The 19,467-nt window shown below is 42.4% G+C and overlaps 1 protein-coding gene across 1 annotated transcript; it reads left to right on the top strand.

Annotated features, from left to right (window-relative positions):
• The first annotated feature begins 3,037 nt into the window (after positions 1 to 3,037).
• Positions 3,038 to 18,514, top strand: LOC126402719 (indian hedgehog B protein-like). Its single transcript, XM_050064921.1, has 3 exons — positions 3,038 to 4,113; positions 8,459 to 8,720; positions 15,599 to 18,514. The coding sequence occupies exons 1-3, from the start codon at positions 3,814 to 3,816 to the stop codon at positions 16,282 to 16,284; spliced, it is 1,248 nt and encodes a 415-aa protein (XP_049920878.1). The 5' UTR covers positions 3,038 to 3,813; the 3' UTR covers positions 16,285 to 18,514.
• Positions 18,515 to 19,467: the final 953 nt, after the last annotated feature.

The raw sequence follows: 19,467 nt of genomic DNA, 5'->3' as shown, positions 1-19,467 counted from the left end.
AAAGGATCCCTACAGAGATAGAGCTTTGTGTTAAAGAGTAATATCCTTTTTGTTTAACCAGAAACAGCCTTGAAATCACCGTCACCAAACCCACCAGACTCCATTTAAATAAACAGTAATTTTAGCGTGTATACAGTAGAGGCAGCATGTTTTCGCATCTAACTGAGTGAATTAAGGGTTAATTTCAACCAAACCAGAGCTGGTGATTGTTGGAAAAGCGAAAGGTTGAACCAAGACACACTTTGTGAGTTGTATTTTGTTTCTGTCGACTTTGAATGACGTATGTTATGATGATGAAATGACTGTTTATTTAAATGGAGTCTGGTGGGTTTGGTGATGGTGATTTCAGGGCTGTTTATAGATAAACAAAAAGGATCTTACTGTGTAACAAAAAATCTATCTCTGTAGGGATCATTACATAATGTAGAATAACAATCAGAGCCTCTCAATGGCAAAAACAAACACCTTTAGTGGACGCAAATTGATGACACAATGATAAACTTAGTCTTACTCTTTAACACAAAGCTCTTTCTCTGTAGGGATCCTTTCCATAATGTTGTCAGACACTCAGAATAACAATCTGAGCCTGTCAGTGACAAAAACAAACACTTCTGTTGGACATAAATTAATAGTACAACGCCAAAATTACTGTTTATTTGAATGGAGTCTGGTGGGTTTGGTGATGGCAGCACAATGTTAAAATTACTCTTACTTTTTAGCAAAGAGGTCTATCTCTGTCTGGATCCTCTCCATAATGTAGAATAGCAATCAGAGCCTCACAGTGGCAAAAAAAAACAAAAACAAAATAACACCTTCAGTGGATACAAATTGGCGGCACAATGATAAAACTTTGTAAAATAAACAAACAAACAAACAAAAATCTCTGTAGAGATCCTTTCCCTAAAGTTGTCAGACACTTAGAATATCAATGTGAGCCTGTCAGTGACAAAAGTAAACACTTTAATGGGATGTACATTTTTGGCGCAACGATAAAATTACTGTTAATTTAAACAGTATGGTGGGTTTTGGTGATGGTGATTTCAGGGCTATTTCTAGTTAAACAAAAATGATATTACTCTGTAACAAAAACATCTGTCTCTGTAGGGATCCTTTCCATAATGTAGAGTAACAATCTGAGCCTCTCAATGGCAAAAATAAACACCTTTAGTGGAAATCGGTGCCACAATATTAAAATTACTTGTACTCTTTAGCAAAGAGGTCTATCTCTGTAGGGATCCTTTCCATAATGTAGAATAGTAATTGGAGCCTCACAGTGGCAAAAACAAACAAACAAAAACACCTTCACTGGATATAAATTGGCGGCACAATGATAAAACTTTGTAAAAAAAAAAAAAAAAAAAAAAAAAGGGTCTATCTCTGTCGGGATCCTTTCCATAATGTTGTCAGACACTTAGAATAACAACTTGAGCCTGTCAGTGGCAAAAATAAACACTTTTATGGGATGTATGTTGTTAGTACAAAGATAAAATTACTGTTTATTTAAATGGAGTCTGGTGGGTTTGGTGATGGTGATTTCAGGGCTGTTTCTGGTTAAACAAAAAGGATCTTACTCTGTAACACAAGGCTCTATCTCTGTAGGGATCCTTTCCATAATGCAGAATAACAATCTGAGCCTCTCAATGGCAAAAACAAACACCTTTAGTGGAAGTAAATTGACGGCACAATGTTAAAATTACTCGCACTCTTTAGCAAAGAGGTCTATCTCTGTAGGGATCCTTTCCATAATGCAGAATAGCAATCGGAGCCTCACAGTGACCAAACAAAAAAAAAAAAAAAATCACCTTCAGTGGATACAAATTGGCAGCACAATGATAAAACTTTGTAAAAATAAAAAAGAAAGAAAGGGGGGTCTATCTCTGTAGGGATCCTTCCCATAATGTTGTGAGACACTTAAAATAACAATCTGAGCCTGTCAGTGACAAAAACAAACTTTTATGGGATGTACATTTTTGGTACAATGATAAAATTACTGATTATTTAAATGGAGTCTGGTGGGTTTGGTGATGGTGATTTCAGGGCTGCTTCTGGTTAACCAAAAAGGATCTTACTCTTTAACAATAAGGTCTATCTCTGTAGGGATCCTTTCCATGACGTAGAATAAGAGTCTGATCCTGTCAGTGACAAAAACAAACACTTTTAGTGGACCTAAATTGACAGCACAATGTTAAAATTACTCGTACTCTTTAGCACAAAGCTCTATCTCTGTAGAGATTCTTTCCATAATGTTGTCAGACACTCAGAATAACAATCTGAGCCTGTCAGTGACAAAAACAAACACTTTCAGTGGACATAAAGTGACACAAACATGGGGAAATAGGGTCCAGGTTGAAAAATACCCCAAAGAAATCCCATTAGACTACAGATCTGCAGGTTTTAACAAAAAGGATCCTAGGAGTCTTGGTCCTGAAATCCCATAAATAAAAAAACATTTTAAGTATTCTTAAGTTGACTTTGGGGCCATGAAAGCCTGACTAAAGGCCCCTGGAGGCCTTCAGACCATCAGCAGAGGGCTGAGTGGGCTCAGCAGAGTGTTAGGTGTCTCTGTTGGTGAAGCTGGACCTTTCCGGGGAGGGAACTAAAGTCAGACCCTGGCTCTAAAGTGATGTAGCATATGAGCTCACTGTCAGCTGGAGGTGGAGGTGATGGTGGACGGAGAGACATCTCAGAGAGACACCTGCCAAGCTGCAGACCACTGTTCAAGACAAACAAATAAAAAACACCTGAAGAAATCCGTCTCTTCATTTACCACCACTGCTTAAGTTAACTCCAGTCTGTGGTGGTTCTGTTAATGGGAGTTCTGGGAAATGTAGGAGATGTCCAGAATGAGTGAGGCTGAAACAATAAGTTCAGGAAGAGTGAATCTGAGCATCAAACAATCACTAAAATGTTCAGGTTTTCCAAATCAGGATCCTGGGGGCGCTTAAGGGGATCCTTAAGGGTTTCCCTGGAGGTCCTGATTACCTGAGTGACAGTTTAATGTCTCACCTCCAGCACAGACTGTTACGTCACTGAGTCTTAAACCTTCCAGAGGAGCGGTGGGAGAGTTTTAACGCGCGCACCTGCGCTCCTGCTCACGCGTCTGAACTTGGACACAAGGGTCCAAAGGACAGAGGGCGAGCGCGCGCCGGCCCGGACAGTCTCGTGGCTCGGTGTTTGTGTGTCCTCTTGGCTGACAATAAGCAGATGAAGGCGGCCGCGGGGCCTGTGCCACCCCGATGGGAGGAGAAGACGGAGCAGAGGGCAGGTCCAGCAGGGCGCGGTCTCCTTCTTCTCCCGCGGCACCTCATCTGTGCTGTAGTAGGATCTCTTCCATTTCCATTTCTGCCAACAGCCCTGCGCCACAGGGACGCATTGAGAACAAACCCGAGAGGCAGAAACCGCTGCGGGGACACCCTTTGACCGCCGTGCCCAACAGGCGCAGCCAGACTTACGCACCGCGCGCCTCCGTGTCTGTCTGCAGCCCCTTTTCTCACAGCTCCGACACAGAGAGACAGCTTTGAACCTGCCTGCCAAGATAAACTCACCTCGCCTATTTATGCCCCTGCCTCCGCGTGCACTCGGGACAGGAGGGTGTCAGCAGCTCACAGGGACAGGTTTATCTTTCCAGCTCGTCTCCAGCAGCGCACTGGCCACTTTTACGCGCCGGGAATGGCCACTTTTGGGGACTCGGGAGTGAGTCCTGCTGCTTTACCTCCACTCTAAAATTACAAAGTGGGGTGACACACATCTGAGGAAACACAGCGGTGACATTTGGCCACCGGCCGGGGGGCTACAGACCGGCCCCGGGGCGGAATGCTGCTCCCGACGCTGGTGACGTGCCTCGCCGGGTGCGCCTTTCTCCTCTCGCCGGTCAGCGAGGGCTGCGGGCCGGGTAGAGGCTATGGCAAGAGGCGGCCGCCGCGGAAGCTCGCGCCGCTCGCCTACAAGCAGTTCAGCCCCAACGTGGCCGAGAAGACTCTGGGGGCCAGCGGGAGATACGAAGGGAAAATTACCCGGAACTCTGAGCGCTTCAAGGAGCTCACCCCGAACTACAACCCCGACATCATCTTCAAGGATGAGGAGAACACAGGTGCAGATCGCATGATGACGCAGGTAACCCTTCTCGGACACCGTAGAGCCTTTTAAACTTGTTTTTTCAGTAAGGAGTTATTTCACTAAGTGCACTTTGCCCAGTCTTTAAACGCGTGGACACTGTTATCTTTCTCCGCGTGTCTTGTTGACTCAAGGCTCGGCACTGCGGAAAAATCTGCCTCAACAAACAAAACTCACATTTTTCTTCAGACTTTGGATCAAATCTAACAAAAGATACGTTTTTTTAGTGATGCTTATAAATGCCACAAGTCAGTTTATTTTGAATAGAACTAGACTCTTTCTGACATGTTTGGATGTTTTTAAGGTGGATTTTTTCTCTTTGCGCAACTCTTGCCTCAGTCAATTCCTAAAATCCCCCCGCAGCTGTTGACACAGTTTGTTTCTGGCTTGTGGACGCTTGAATCAGAGCTCTCCTCTGCTCTCCTGCCTCCACACCGACTCTCAGAGGTTCACTGTGGGCAGCTCGTGCGTAAAACGAGGGCAACCCCGTCTAAAAATGTATGGAAAAGCGGTCGCTCTTAATTAAAACACTATGTCCTCTGTTTTACATCATGTTTTTTGGTGGAAAAAACAGCCAAAAGTCGTATTTGGTTAGAGCCCCGGGGTCAAGCGTGGACCGATGTTTACCGTTTTTGCGTTTTTTTAAGCCCCACTGGCCAGAGTTAACAGTCGCCTTTTTGGACTGTCAAAAATTTTTACGACACCGTCATTGATGTGGGCCCCGGGTGGAATTTATTTGACTCCCAATTTCCCCGGGAATAAAGTATTTATATCTGGCTCTTGTGACCGCGGGCTTCCTCTCTCCGCGAGCTGCAGCGCTTATGTCCACAGACCCACGTGGGGGGAATGAAAGCGCGCACTTCCAGTCTGGAGCTGTCACCTCGGTGCGCGCACTGCAAGAAATACCCGCCGGTGCCGCTCACTTCGGCTGGGTTTACCGGGAGAAACGGGCAAGATGAGGTCTTTGAAGTGAAGATGGGAAACCAGCAAAGAGAGATGAGTCTGAAGTTACAAAATGAGCTCATTTCAATGGTCTGATTTTCCCCAAGATGCTCCTAACTCCCCCTGAAACTTACTCCTAAATGTGAAAGCCAAGAAAGACCAACTTTATTTGCGCCAAACGTCTCCAAAGTGGACATTTCTTGCAGCGCGCGGTGCAGACCTGCACACAATTTATGGGCTCCAAGCCGCAGGAGACAGCCTCCTGTTTGTCTTTTACTATTCCGTGTTACTTTTTGTTTGTTTTCGCAGCGCACATGTGCAGAAATAGCTTCGCTTGTGTCGAAGCTTTAATTATACGGATTCCCCCCCCCCCTCCTCCTCCTCCTCCTCCTCTCGCCTCTTTATTTTTTATTCGCTTTTTCCGGGGCGCTGCGCTGCACACAGACGCGACTGTTCAGGGGTGAAGACACGCAGCAGAAAGTCTCATTATTCATATTTAATGTGGGCTTTTAAATTAGGCTCAGTTTCTTTGTAATGTGCATGTAAATGGGCGCAAAAGTGCCAGTTTATTTCTGATTTCTCGGATTTCCCGACGCGTAAAAGTCGCTGCAAAACAATCCAGCCGCACTGGAACCAAGAGAAGACACTTTGGGTCTCTGCATCTCGTGAAAACAAGACTCCCAGGCGCCACGTGTGACCAGGTGACCTGCTCAGAGGTCCGTTTTTTTTTTTTGCAGCGTAAAAAGGTGTGCATAGGCGCGTGTTGTCAGCCCCGCGCGTCCAATGTTTGTGCAGCCAGCGGTTTAGTGCTCCAACCGCTCCTACAGAAACCCCCGTCGATCTGTATACCTTGAAAGGAAAACCAACAAAATGTATCGTCTGATTTATGAAGTCCAGCTCGTTGCTGCGACCGCAGAGAAAACACAAGACGTTAAAATCCACAGTGAACACCGTGAAAAGGCATCTGTGGCCACCCGAGACACGAGCTATTCTTATCACAGCCGACATGGAAAGAGACATTTATGGGGTTTAATCCCACTTTCGCTCCTGAATGGGCCGAGAGTCATGAAACGAGATGCTTTGAGAGGCTGCAGGGGGAATACAGGACCTCCTGTAGTCATGCGACTCCAGAAACCTAATTTAGATTTCTTCAATTTCATCTGTCAGTCAGGGGAAATAAATCTTACAGATGAAACTCTGGGCTTAATTCAGACATTAGCAGTCTTTGAAGCTTCATATCTTTACTTTTAATCAACCAATTAAACTGTTTAAATGAACATTTAAGAATCAAATATGTAAAAATATGTTGGAATAAAGTTTAAAAATGACACATAAAACAACTTGTTCGCTCCAGTTTGCTCAGAAAGTTTCGTATTATTTAGATTCTTCTTTCAGTGAAAGCAACAAGCTTTAAATGAGTTTGTTCTGATCGGTTATCAGAGAGAACAGGTGAGCTCACGTCAGCAGGTGCTGGGCGAGCAGCTCCTCTGCCATGAGCCAAACAGCATCAGAGAAACACTGGTTTATAACGTGAGACAGTTAAAACCTCCTGAGCGTCTGGATCTAAAGTTATCAGAGAAACAAGCTGAGTAAATGGCAGCTCGCCCCCAGCCCGTTTTCCAGCGTCTTCCTCGCCCCCAACCAGAGGCGCCTTTTAGCAAACTATGGCTGTTATTCCAGCGGCTTTTTAGCCCCCAATGGTGGCTGTTTCTCAGTGACCAATGGCTGTTTTTCCAGTGTTTTTTAGGCCCCAAAGATGGGTGTTTGTAGCTGCCCATGGCTGTATTTCCAGCAACATTTTAGCCACCAAACCTTGGTGTTTTTCAGTGACTGATGGCTGTTTTTTCAGCATCTTCCTAGCCCCCAAACATAGATGTCTTTTTAGCAATCCAAGGCTGTGTTTCCCGCAGCTTTAGCCCCCAAACATGGCTGTTTATTCAGCGGATATTTAGACCTCAAAGGTGGCTGTGTTTCCAGCAGCTTTTTAGCCCCCAGACGTGGGTGTTTTGTTGTGATCCATGGCTATTTTTCAGGGGGTTTTTTATCCCCCAAGCACGATTGTTTGTGTGATCTTTGGCTGTTTGGCCCCCAAATGTGGGTGTTTTTTACTGACCCATGGCTGTCTTTAAAATGTCCTTTCAGCCCCCAATCATAAGTGTCTTTTTAGTGACCAAAGGCTGTTTTCCAGCAGATTTTCAGCCCCCAAATGCGGTTGTTTATTGCATTCTTTGGCTGTTTTTCTGGTGGCTTTTCAGCCCCCAAATGTGGGTGTTTGTAGCGACCTACGGCTGTTTTTCAGCCTCTTCCTAGCCCCCAAACATGGGTGTCATTTTAGCAACCAATGGCTGTTTTTCCAGCGGCAGTTTAGCCCCAAATCATGTTTTTTTTAATGGCTCATGGCTGTTTTTCCAGCCTCTTCCTAGCCCCCAAATGTAGGCGTTTTTTAGTGGATTTTTAGACCTCAAACATGGGTGTTTGTAGCTGCCCATGGCTGATAACTTGCAGCTTTAGCCCCCAAACATGGGTGTTTGTAGCTACCAGTGACTGTTTCCTTGCAGCTTTAGCTCCCAAACTGCTTTTCCACCAGGGATAAGGGACATAAAAATGGGTTGTTTTTTTCTGAGACATTGTGTGTTTCCAGCAGAGATCATGCCCCCAAAACCGGGTATTTTAATCAATATCACGATGTTTTTCTCACCATAACCAAGTGGTTTTGTGCCTGAACATAACCACGTTTGTCACAGTCATGTTGAAATGTTAAGTTTCATCAAAGTTAAATCTGCGACATAATAATGTACAAATGTTGTTTGTTTTTTGAACAAATTCTTCCCCTTTAATTTCTAAAAATCACACCAGGTGTATCTGAGGTATCCTTTGATTTATTTCATTGGATAAATCTGGTTCGACCCCCCCTCAGTCGCCCTGACAATGCGGCCTGGGTGTGGATGAGATTAACGGAGCCGACTGGAGGATTTATTTGCGGCAGCTGAAGGGAGTTGAATGAGTCCTTCAATCGGCGCTCTCACCTTGTGTTTGCTCACCCTGACCAGACTCCAGGTTTAGAGGGACGCTGAGGACCTCTTGTTCATGTAGCAGCCCCCCTTCCCCTCCACCCACCGTCACCTAACCACCCCATAACCTCACAGTCCCCCCTTCACCCCTCCAGCCATCCTTAACATAGCCTCGCTCCGCTCACCACAGAGAGCAAACATCAGGCCGGGACAGCAGGGGTGCATTGTGGGAAGGCTGAAGCCACAGATGAGGGGTGAGCGGGTGTGATGGGGGACTTTTCTGCTGCTGTCTGATTGGTTTAAAAGCTGCAGTGGGCGGGACCTACAATCGTATCTATGTATGTGTGCTTCAGTTGAGCATATGTGTGAAACAGATTTCCGTTTTGCCGCAGCGCTGCAAAGACAAGCTGAACTCTCTGGCCATCTCAGTCATGAACCTGTGGCCCGGGGTCCGGCTGCGGGTCACTGAGGGATGGGATGAGGACGGCCACCACTCAGAGGAGTCGCTGCACTACGAGGGCCGGGCGGTGGACATCACCACGTCGGACCGGGACAGGAACAAGTACGCCATGCTGGCGCGGCTGGCGGTGGAGGCCGGGTTCGACTGGGTCTACTACGAGTCCAAGGCCCACATCCACTGCAGCGTCAAGTCAGGTGAGGAGAGGAAAGTGGTGAGGGTAGAATCCAAGTCACGTCAAAGTAAAGGCCTCAGTGGGCTCCAAAGACTAACTGTACGATAATGCGACGACTGTTAGCTGAGGCTTTCTGACTTTGAGGAAACAAAAGTCTCACAGAGGGGTTCCAACATGTTCCTACTGAACCTACGCCAAACTTTAAGATTTATTTTCTTTAGGTAGGTCTTTAGGTAAGTGGCATTTGGTTAAGGTACAGGAAAGATCTAATAGATATAGAAACACAGACGCCTCATTGGCTGCTCAGCTTCACCGCCATTTTGGAGAGGGCAGGACTGGCCTGTTGACGAATGCAAGTAAACAGAGAGGCTGCGGTTTTTCTGGATTAAATGCTTTATAATGGTCATAATTCCAACGTGAAAGCACAGCCTTTATTCGTCGGTGTCTGACACTGGAAGTCACCGACCAAGTGCCGGTGTTCGACGACTTCGGAGTGAGACTGGGTTGACGACGGAAACTGGCTTCGAAGTCCGACACACTTGCTGGAGGCGTGGGTTCTCCACTAAACTGCTCCATTGTTCTGTCACTGTCACCTCTTGATTCAGTCCATTAAAACTCCTGCATGAGAACGACCAGTTCAACCACCAAAAAGAAATTGTCGAGAACCCGACCTGATAAACGCTTGTCTTTATCTGGACACATTCTCCCCACAAATACAACATGCTAACGTTATTAGCACAAGCCTATATGGCATTAAACTTATTAAGTCTTGCCCTCTCCAACATGGCACCGATTTTGACATATTGCGTGCCACGGTGAAAAACTCACTGCTGACAATAAAACGAATATTTCTGCTGATACTTTTAAGCTGAGTGTGTACTGGGACTGAACTGGTGCTGCTTCCAGGACTCTCTTTCTATTACTAATCCAGCTGATGGAGACTTTGCAGCAGCGTGGCTACATCTAGCTTGCAGCGGTGCAGGTGGTTACACAACCTCAGGTGTCATATCGGCACCAGTTTCACAAACTTTTGAACACTACACACTAAATTCAGCTGAATTTTGTGTCACAGGGACTCCATTGGTTTCGTATTTAGCTTTAGTCGGGTACTGCTTCCGCTGCCTTGTCTTTCCTTTCTAACATTTTTTCCCGTCATCGATCCCTGGTCTCTGACTGTCCTCTTGCTTGCATCTTAACTGTCTGGGTGCCTCTAGCTCTTTGCTCCATCTGTCTCCACTCACCCCACCTTTCCTCAGCTCAACATCATGTCTGAAATTTAGTTTCTGTGAGCTGTTTGTGGCTTTTTGCCATTGTCACAAATTTTGATTATTTAGGAAAACTAGGTTGTAAGTAGTGTGGCTGATGGGACGTTTTGAAAGTCCACAGTTTAGTACTCAGTGCTGACTCTTTGTGAGAGGCAGAAAATCCGAGTCACCTGTGGAGGAAGACATTTCATCCGTCCAGCGGTCAGGAAAAAGACAAGTGTCGCTGACTGACAGTTGGAGCTCTAGTTCGGCTTTAATGGATGTTAAACTCTCTCTATGTTAAATCATATGTGGAAAACAACTTCATGAGAAAATTCTAGTTCCTTACTGTTAAAACGTCAAAGTGGTGATAAAGAATATATTCCCAGGGTGCATTTTGTTATCAAACATCCAATCACAGAGTTACGAACTTCGGAACAATGTGCCGCTAACGGGAAGCTACAGCTAAAGATTTGATTTTGTAGAAACAGAGTCAGTTCTGGGTGAATGTGGGGGCTGTGGTGCTGGGTTTTATTCCCATTTCAATTTTTATTTTGCTGCTGCTCTAACTAGCTTCTTCTCTAAGTTAACACCAGCTGAGGCTCATGGGTATTGAAGTCTCAGGACACAACGCATTGTAAGATTCTGCAAAGCACGGATATGTTACGTTTGTAGGTTATGATTAAGTGGGTGTGTTGAAACTTGACATTTCAACAGCAACGTGGTTACATGTGGTTAGGTTTTATGTTTAAGGGGAGATCATGATTTGGCACTATACCGGCAGGAAACACAGCGATGTGCCGAAACAAAACGACCGCTTTTCGTGGCGCTAACTTGGCAGGAAACGCAGCGATGTGCCGGTAACAAAACGGCCACTTTTCTTGGCGCTAACTTGGTAGGAAACACAGCGATGTGCCGGTAACAAAACAGCCGCTTTTCTTGGCGCTAACTTGGCAGGAAACACAGCGATGTGCCGTAACAAAACGACCGCTTTTCTTGGCGCTAACTTGGCAGGAAAACACAGCGATGTGCCGGTAACAAAACGGCCGCTTTTCTTGGCGCTAACTTGGCAGGAAACACAGCGATGTGCCGTAACAAAACGGCCGCTTTTCTTGGCGCTAACTTGGCAGGAAACACAGCAATGTGCCGTAACAAAACGGCCGCTTTTCTTGGCGCAAACTTGGTAGGAAACACAGCGATGTGCCGGTAACAAAACGGCCGCTTTTCTTGGCGCTAACTTGGTAGGAAACACAGCGATGTGCCGTAACAAAACTGTCGCTTTTCTTGGCGCTAACTTGGCAGGAAACGCAGCAATTAAAAACAGCTGCTTTGTGTGGCGCTATCTTGGCAGGGAACGCAACAATGTCTTGGTAAAAAAGAACCGCTTCTTGCAGCACTAACCTGGCAGGAAAAACAGCATTTTCATTAATAATCAGCTGCTTTTCGTGGCATTATCCCGGCAGGAACCACAACAATGTGTCGGTAAAAAACAACTGCTTTTCTTGGCACTTTACCGGCAGGAAACCTAATGACATCTAGGTAAAAACAATCACTTTTCATGGCACTATCGACGCAGAAAATGCAGCAAAGTCTCTTAGCCGGGTTTCTTTGCACTATCCCAGCAGGACACGCAGCCATGTCTCAGTAAAAAATGTTAGCTTTTTGTGGCACTAACCTAAGTCAGCTCATAAACTACGTCAGTTCAGAAACGTTGATGTGATATCTATGACACATGCAAATGTAACGTATTCGTTATTTGCAGAAACTTATATTTCAACGTTGTCTTTTTGACGTCACACTCACATCAAGGTCCCACATATTCCTCTTGGTGTCTGTTCATAACCACAAATGTGTAGCAGCATGAAAACTAACACACGTGTGCGACCCTGACGTGGACACACACACACACAGAAGTGCTGAAAGTCGCACAGTGTGCAGAGTTTAAACATCCCCTCGACACATTTGACACTGAGTGGTAACTGAGATTTTCCTTTTTCTTTTCCCCCTCTGTCTCTGTCCTGTTTCCTACTGTATCTCTCTTTCCCCTTCCTGTTTCTCTCCTTCCCTCCCAGATCGGGTTGCGAGGGCCCAGTCCTTGACTTGATCAGAAGGGCAACCAATCAAGTTGGTATTTTTTTTTTCATGTTTTTGATTCTTTTGTTTTTTTTATTCTGTTTTTCCTCAAAATTCCTCAAAACAAGACAAAGAAAAGAGAAACAAACACGTTGTTGGGAAGACAAATCCAGCCAGCTGAGAAAAAGCCAACAAACCCCCTTAAATCCTTGTTAAAGGCGCTCTAAGGGGGGCGGCTGGACTGTAGTCAACAAGAGGAAACAACCACTAGGGGGCAGCAAAGCACCAGGACCTTGTAGGTGAAGGACTGAACACACAGGGATTAACGCTGACCTCAGACCTCTGCTGCTTTACATCAACAAGACGAGAAATATTTCTGTGATTGAACCAGGAAGAGTTAGGAAGGTAATACTTTGAGTTTTATCCTGTTTCTGGTGCTTTTTGTTTGATAATGAAGAAAAGTGTCTGTGTGGCGAAGCTTATGTTCCAGGATTAGATTCTAAATCCACCAATCTTGCAAAGGAATGACCGACCAACATGGATCAGATCAGTGATACTCAGATTATGGACCCTGGGCCAAATGTGGCCCACCATTGGTACGGTTGTGATCACACCAGGCGCGAATAAAACAAGTCGCACAAGCATTACCTTTAAAGTCAACGTAAAGATGCAATTAGACGTGCATTCTGCTCTCGTGGTGCTGTCCTGGCAGGAAACGCAGTGATGTCTCAATCAAAAACAATCGCTTTTCATGGCACTATTACGGCGATGTGAACTGAGCGGCATGAATGAAGCAAGTCACACGCTTATTCCCAAGAGTTGAAAAATCTGAACCTGAGCGACCGATTCGCATCATGATAGTCAATCAGCATTGAGATCCTCCTGGGACATATGACGAGTGACGCGACTAGACAGGAATTCCAGCAAGGCGGCTGATGTGACGCGAGTGACACAAATGACGTGGCCTGGTGAACTTCCTGCCAAATGCCGCTGACTGACCTCTGCTGACCTCACCAGGGAAAAAAAACATCAGCACCATCTAGTGGACCAAAAAAGCAAAAGGACATTTAATAAAAAACTTGAGAATAGAAAGTAAAATTCAAAATGTACAAAGACAGGTATAAGATACAAGAATAAAAGTTACAGTGCAGTGTAAGAAATGAATAGCACCAACTTTTCATCATTCCTCTTTGGCTCCAAAAACTATCACCTCCGTTTTTTTCTTTGTGTAATTGAAGAAAATTGCGGCACATCCAATTATTGATTTGTTCAATGCTACCAGTCAACACGTGTAGTCGACCATCGTCCCCTGGTGACATTGTTATGTGAATTCATCTGCATAATTATGGTAGAATATTTAGTTTTTTTCCATAATCAGAACCACTGGAAGCACGTAAACAGAAGAGGCCCCAGTATGGAGCCTTGGGGAACTCCACATTATTTTTGGAGGCTCAGATATACAGAAATAAGGTACTCCTGTCTTTTAAGTAGGAATCAAACCACTTAAGTATTGTGCCAGAGAGTCCCACCCCAAAATTTACATCTATGATGTCCAGGTATCTGCGTTGAAAGCCAAAAACAAATCGAGGAATGACGAATATATTATTAGTCACGCTTAATCAAAATAACTAGACTGAAAGTCTGAACTGATACAAAACAGTCAAAATGAAAAATTTTGACAATGAAAAAGTCAGACTTGAGGGTCTCATAATTTGGCACCATTTTTGTCACAATTTCTCATGAATTAATTTTTGTAGTTCAACATTTTTAGCTTATTGTTGAATCTTGATACCTGCAGGACTCTGTTTAAAAAAATAAAATAAAATAAAAATAAATAAAATAAAAAATAAATAAAAATGTAAACATATGTGTATTTTTTTTAAAAAATGTAAGATACATATATCAAGACTAAAGATTCCTAACTTCCTGTTTTTAATTAATGGTCAAATTTATGTTCAATGCCAAACCGTAGATCCTCCAGTCTGCGTATTTAAACCTGGACGAGACATTTTGAGCGTCCTGGAGTTGACCTGGAGTCACGTGTTGGTGTCCGTTTGTCAGATGATTAACCCGCTGACTGGTTTTCCTGCTCTGCGCCTTCCTCCTTCAGGTGACTTATCTTATCACCTGGCCTTGGCTTTCCTGCCTTCCCCAAATATTTATCCCCAGATAGATTTGATAAGGTCCTCGAGTGTCACTTTCGAGTGCTGGGGCGCTTTGTCTCGGACACAATCCAGCCTGGACTCACATGTGTACAGATGTATACTCGCAGCGTGTCGTTATTCAGCGCTGCAAACAGCAGCTTTTATCTGCTTATTGTTCTTTTATGTCCAGACGAGGAAAGAAAAGAGTCAATATTTAGCTACAGGGAGGTCAAAAGATTTATTGTGTGCTCAAGTCCTGTTGTATGGAGGCTCATTCATGCCAGAACAACAAAAGGGGAATGTTGATGAAAAATTTAAATACTCCTGGTTAATTATAAACATTTGCAGTTTTAACGTATCTCATCATGTTGACCTAAAAATCCACAAAGTTAAATTATTGTTTAATAATTTCAAAGATGAAATTAGTCAGTTAAATAATAAGATACAAAGTTATTATGTTGAATCAAATCAAAACTGTAATTTTGAAAATCAAAATTATGAAATGCAATGTCATAATTGTGACTTACTAATGCAAAAGATAAAAATAGCAGGTTAAAATTAGAAGAGAAAGTTTAAAAATTTGAACTTTGTAAGTCAATAATTGTAAGATAATAATCAAATTTTAGACACTGAATTTACTGACAAAAAAATTCTGAATAAAATTCAAAATAAATAAATAAACTTTTTAAATATAATATATACTAATACTCTTCACTTCTTTTTTAAGTAGAAAAATTATTATATTCATAAATAAATGTATACATTTTTATATAATGTATAATATACATTTTAGTAATATTTTAAATGAAAATAATCATTTAAAAATCTTATTTACTGACAAACAAAATAAAAAAAGAAATAGGAATAAAAATTCAAAATAAATGTAAAAAATTTAAATGTAACATTAAATACTTTTACATTCTTTTTTAGATAGAAAAAATAAGATGAAATTTACTTAAAATTAATTTACTGAAATTAAGGTAACATTTAAATGACTTTTTCAAAAATACATTAAAAAATCCAATTTATTGACAAAATTTAAAAATCAACTAACTAATTATTATTATTATTATTATAAATTTTCATAAAAAATTTAAATGAAAATCATCATTTGGAAATCTAATTTGTCATCTCTAATTTTTTGTGCCTTTTTATATTAATAATTGTAAGATAATAGTCAATTTTAAAATGATTAAAAATTCTTCTATCTAAAACTGAATTAATCTACTGAGTCAAAAAAATGTTTCTTTGGTAAAATTTGGATGAATTATGTCAATATTTCATCATAGTTTTGAATTTGAATTGTTTTTAACTTATAATGAGTATTTTTATTTTTATCATTCCTGTTTCTTTTTCCTGGCACCACTGAGCCTCCGTACTTCAGGAAAGTTAACATCCTGTTTGATGTCCTCGTCTCTGTCCCTCCATCTGTCTTTCAGATCACTCCGTGGCGGCTAAATCTGGAGGTTGTTTCCCCGGCGAGGCCTTGGTGACGTTGGCGAGCGGCGCTCAGAAGCCCATCAACGACCTGCGCCCGGGTGAGCGCGTCCTGGCGTCGGCGGGCAGCGATGGCAGCGGGGAGCTGCTTTACAGTGAAGTCCTGCTCTTCCTGGACCGCGACCCCGTCACCCGGAAGCTCTTCTACACTCTGCACACAGAAGCCGGAGCCCGCCTGTCACTCACCGCCGCCCACCTGATATTTGTGTCTGAGGGGAACTGCTCAGAGGGGGCGCTGCCAGCCCGTGGCGCCCTCAGGACTGTGTACGCCAGCGACACCCAGCCGGGACAGTGTGTGCTGGTGTCAGAGGGGAAAGCGGGATGGGGGCGTCTGTCTCGGATCACCCGGGTCAGCATGAGGGTGAGCAGGGGGGCGTTTGCACCGTTGACCCCGCAGGGGACGGTGGTGGTGGACGGGGTGGTGGCGTCCTGCTATGCTGTGGTGGACCAGCACTGGCTGGCTCACTGGGCCTTCTCACCACTCCGGCTCATCCACAGCTGGATTGGATCCACTGGGAGCCATGGTGATGGGATCCACTGGTACTCGCAGCTTTTACACTGGCTGGGGAGGATGCTGCTGGACTCAGGACGGCTCCACCCGCTGGGCGTGGCTCAGGACGCCAGGTGAGGACGGGAAGAGGTCACACGGGACGACACTTTAACCACAAAGGAACCTTAACCCCTCATTTTGTGCACTGGGATGACCCCAAATTGAAACCTGTAGAGCCGCTCAGGACTGGGATGGACCGCCTGACGCCACGGGGGACGTCTGGGTTCCTGCTGAGGCATGATGGGAGTTCTTTTGGCGTGACTTGGCGGGAAGAGGAAGCTGTGAAGTGACACAGACGAACTCTCCCCAAACCACAAACACAGCAAATAAAAGAGCACTCGGAGTCAGAAAGAGCTCGAAAAAGACTTAAGTGACACCTTTATCCTTTAAAACACTATGAAACAAAAATACCTTAACAATCCCTTAGTAAACCCTTAATCTACCCTTAAAAAAACCTTACTTCACCTATCAATTATCACCCTAAGGTGTCATCAAGGTTGTGATTTAATAAACTGAAACATTTTCAGTGGCAAAGTACTGATGTTTTAAGGGATTTTTATTCAGTATTCAGGTATTTAATGGGTTGTTTTGGGTATATGTTGCAGACACCCATAGATTAAGGGCATTTTAATGGGTTTTCTCTATCTGTTCAAGTGGATTTAAGTGGTTAAAAAAAAACACCTTAACGTGACATTAAAGCCCTCCCTGCATGTTCAACTTAAATGGAAAATTAAGGCACTTTTAAGGTACACTGTAAATTTATTTACCCTTTAAATAACCCTGAATCTGTTCTTAAAAACACCTTACTTTACACATTAATTATCATAAGGTGTCATTAAGGTTGGGATTTGATGATCTGAAACATTTTCGGTGGCAAAGTACTGATGTTTTAAGGGATTTTTATTCAGTATTCAGGTATTTCATGGATTATTTTGAGTATATGTTGCAGAAATTAATGGATTAAGGGTATTTTAAGGGGTTTTCTCAATGATTCAATTGAATTTAAGTGGGGAAAAAAACTTAACATGGTGTTAAAGCACTACCTGCATGTCTAACTTAAATGAAAAGTTATGGCACTTTTAAGGCACAGTGTAAATTAATTTACCCTTAAAATAACCCTTAATGTGGTCTTAAAAACACCTTACTTTATACACAATAATTATCATCATAAGGTTTTATTAAGGTTGGGATTTAATGATCTGAAACATTTTCATGTTTTAAGGGATTTTTATTCAGTGTTCAGGTATTTAATGGGTTATTTTGGGTATATGTTGCAGACTTAAAAAGATTAAGGGTATTTTAATGGGTTTTCTCTAGGATTCAAGTGGATTTAAGTGGTTAAAAAACACCTTAAAATGGCGTCAACACCCTCCCTGCACGTTCATCTTAAATGACAAAAATGTAGGCACTCTTATGGTACACTGTAAATTAATTTACCCCTCAACTAACCCTTAATCTGTTCTTAAAAACACCTTACTTTACAAATTAATTATCATCGTAAGGTGTTATTAAGGTTGGGATCTAATGATCTGAAACGAGAAAAAAAGTACTGATGTTTTAAGGGATTATTATTTAGTATTCAGGTATTTAATGGGTTGTTTTGGGTATATGTTGCAGTCATTAATGGATTGAGGGTATTTTAATGGGTTTTCTCTCTGATTCAAGTGGACTTAAGTGGTTAAAAAACACTTTAACATGGCATTAAAGCTCTCATTACATGTTCAACTTGAATGAAAAAATAAGGCACTTTTAAGGTACACTGTAAATTAATTTATCCTTCAAACAACCCTTAATCTGAACGGAAAACCCCTTAAAAATCCCTTAATATAGTACAGTACATTTATCAGTTAATTTATCTTCTATCTGGGGTAAACCTTTTAAACACCTATGTCAGAATCCCTTATAATATCACTTACTTGCACTTGAGCATGAACCAACCTTAATAACACCTTAGATCAAAACAAAAATGGTAATATGGTAAATTAAGGGGAAAGTTATTGGTAATTTTAAAGGTGTTTTACAGCCTACAAAGCCAATAATTACAATCCCATTAAAACCCATTAAGATATCCTGATTTATTGGGTGAATCAGGGGATATTTAAGGTAAAATTTTAAGGGATTTAGTTTCATAGTGAAGTCCACAGGGATGTTGTGTTGTATGTAACTTTACTGCTTTAATACAAAGATTCTAGAATAAATGATAGAGTGTATTTAAGTGTTATTTGTTTACAGAAATCCAATAATGTTTATGAAGTTATTGTGGGTGAAGAGATATTAAAAAAAGATTTATTTTTGAAATTAAATTATATGGAAATGAGCTGTGTGTTGTGTCATTAATCCTGAGCATCTGATGAAGGCAGGGACGGAATAAAAAATCAAGAATCAGAGCAAGTAATTAACGAGAAAAGATAAAGTAACTATCAAGTAAACATAAGTTCATTCTTAGAACGGGGAAATGGAGGATATGCCGTAAACTTGTTGGGGTTCTGCAGAATTTTTATTCATGAGTATAACATTCAGACATCAAAGTATAAAAGCTGAAAAAATGATACGATAATGTTTTTTCAATTAATTAATTAATTAACAGCCAAAAAGTCTGTTTCGATTGAGCTTGAAGGAGAAAACCGTTTTAGAGACAGTCGCGGGTCAAGCTCAGAATTTATATTTTATTTATATGTTGCAATACGACACGATAGGAGACGATACGATACAATACGATATGGTACAATACGACGCCATAGGAGATGATACAATACCATTACGATACGGTATGGTGCAATAGGACACGATAGGAGACGGTGCGATACGGTACGATACGATATGGTGCAATATGACACAATAGGATATGATACGATACGATATGGTTCAATATGATACAATAGGAGACGATACAATACGATAAGATATGGTGCAATAAGGCACGATAGGAGATGATGCGATACGATACGGTACGATAGGATAGGATAGGATAGGATAGGATACGATATGTTGCAATACGACATGATAGGAGACGATACGATACGATATGTTGTAATATGACACGATATGAGACGATACGATACGATATGTTGCAATACGACACGATATGAGACGATACAATACGATATGTTGCAATACGACACGATATGAGACGATACGATACGATAAGATATGGTGCAATAAGGCACAATAGGAGATGATGCGATACGATACGGTACGATAGGATACGATAGGATAGGATAGGATACGATATGTTGCAATACGACATGATAGGAGACGATA

This window comes from Epinephelus moara, chromosome 16 (assembly GCF_006386435.1).
Source record: "Epinephelus moara isolate mb chromosome 16, YSFRI_EMoa_1.0, whole genome shotgun sequence".
Taxonomy (NCBI): Eukaryota; Metazoa; Chordata; class Actinopteri; order Perciformes; family Serranidae; genus Epinephelus; species Epinephelus moara.
This window is presented reverse-complemented; position numbering and strand designations above follow the sequence as displayed.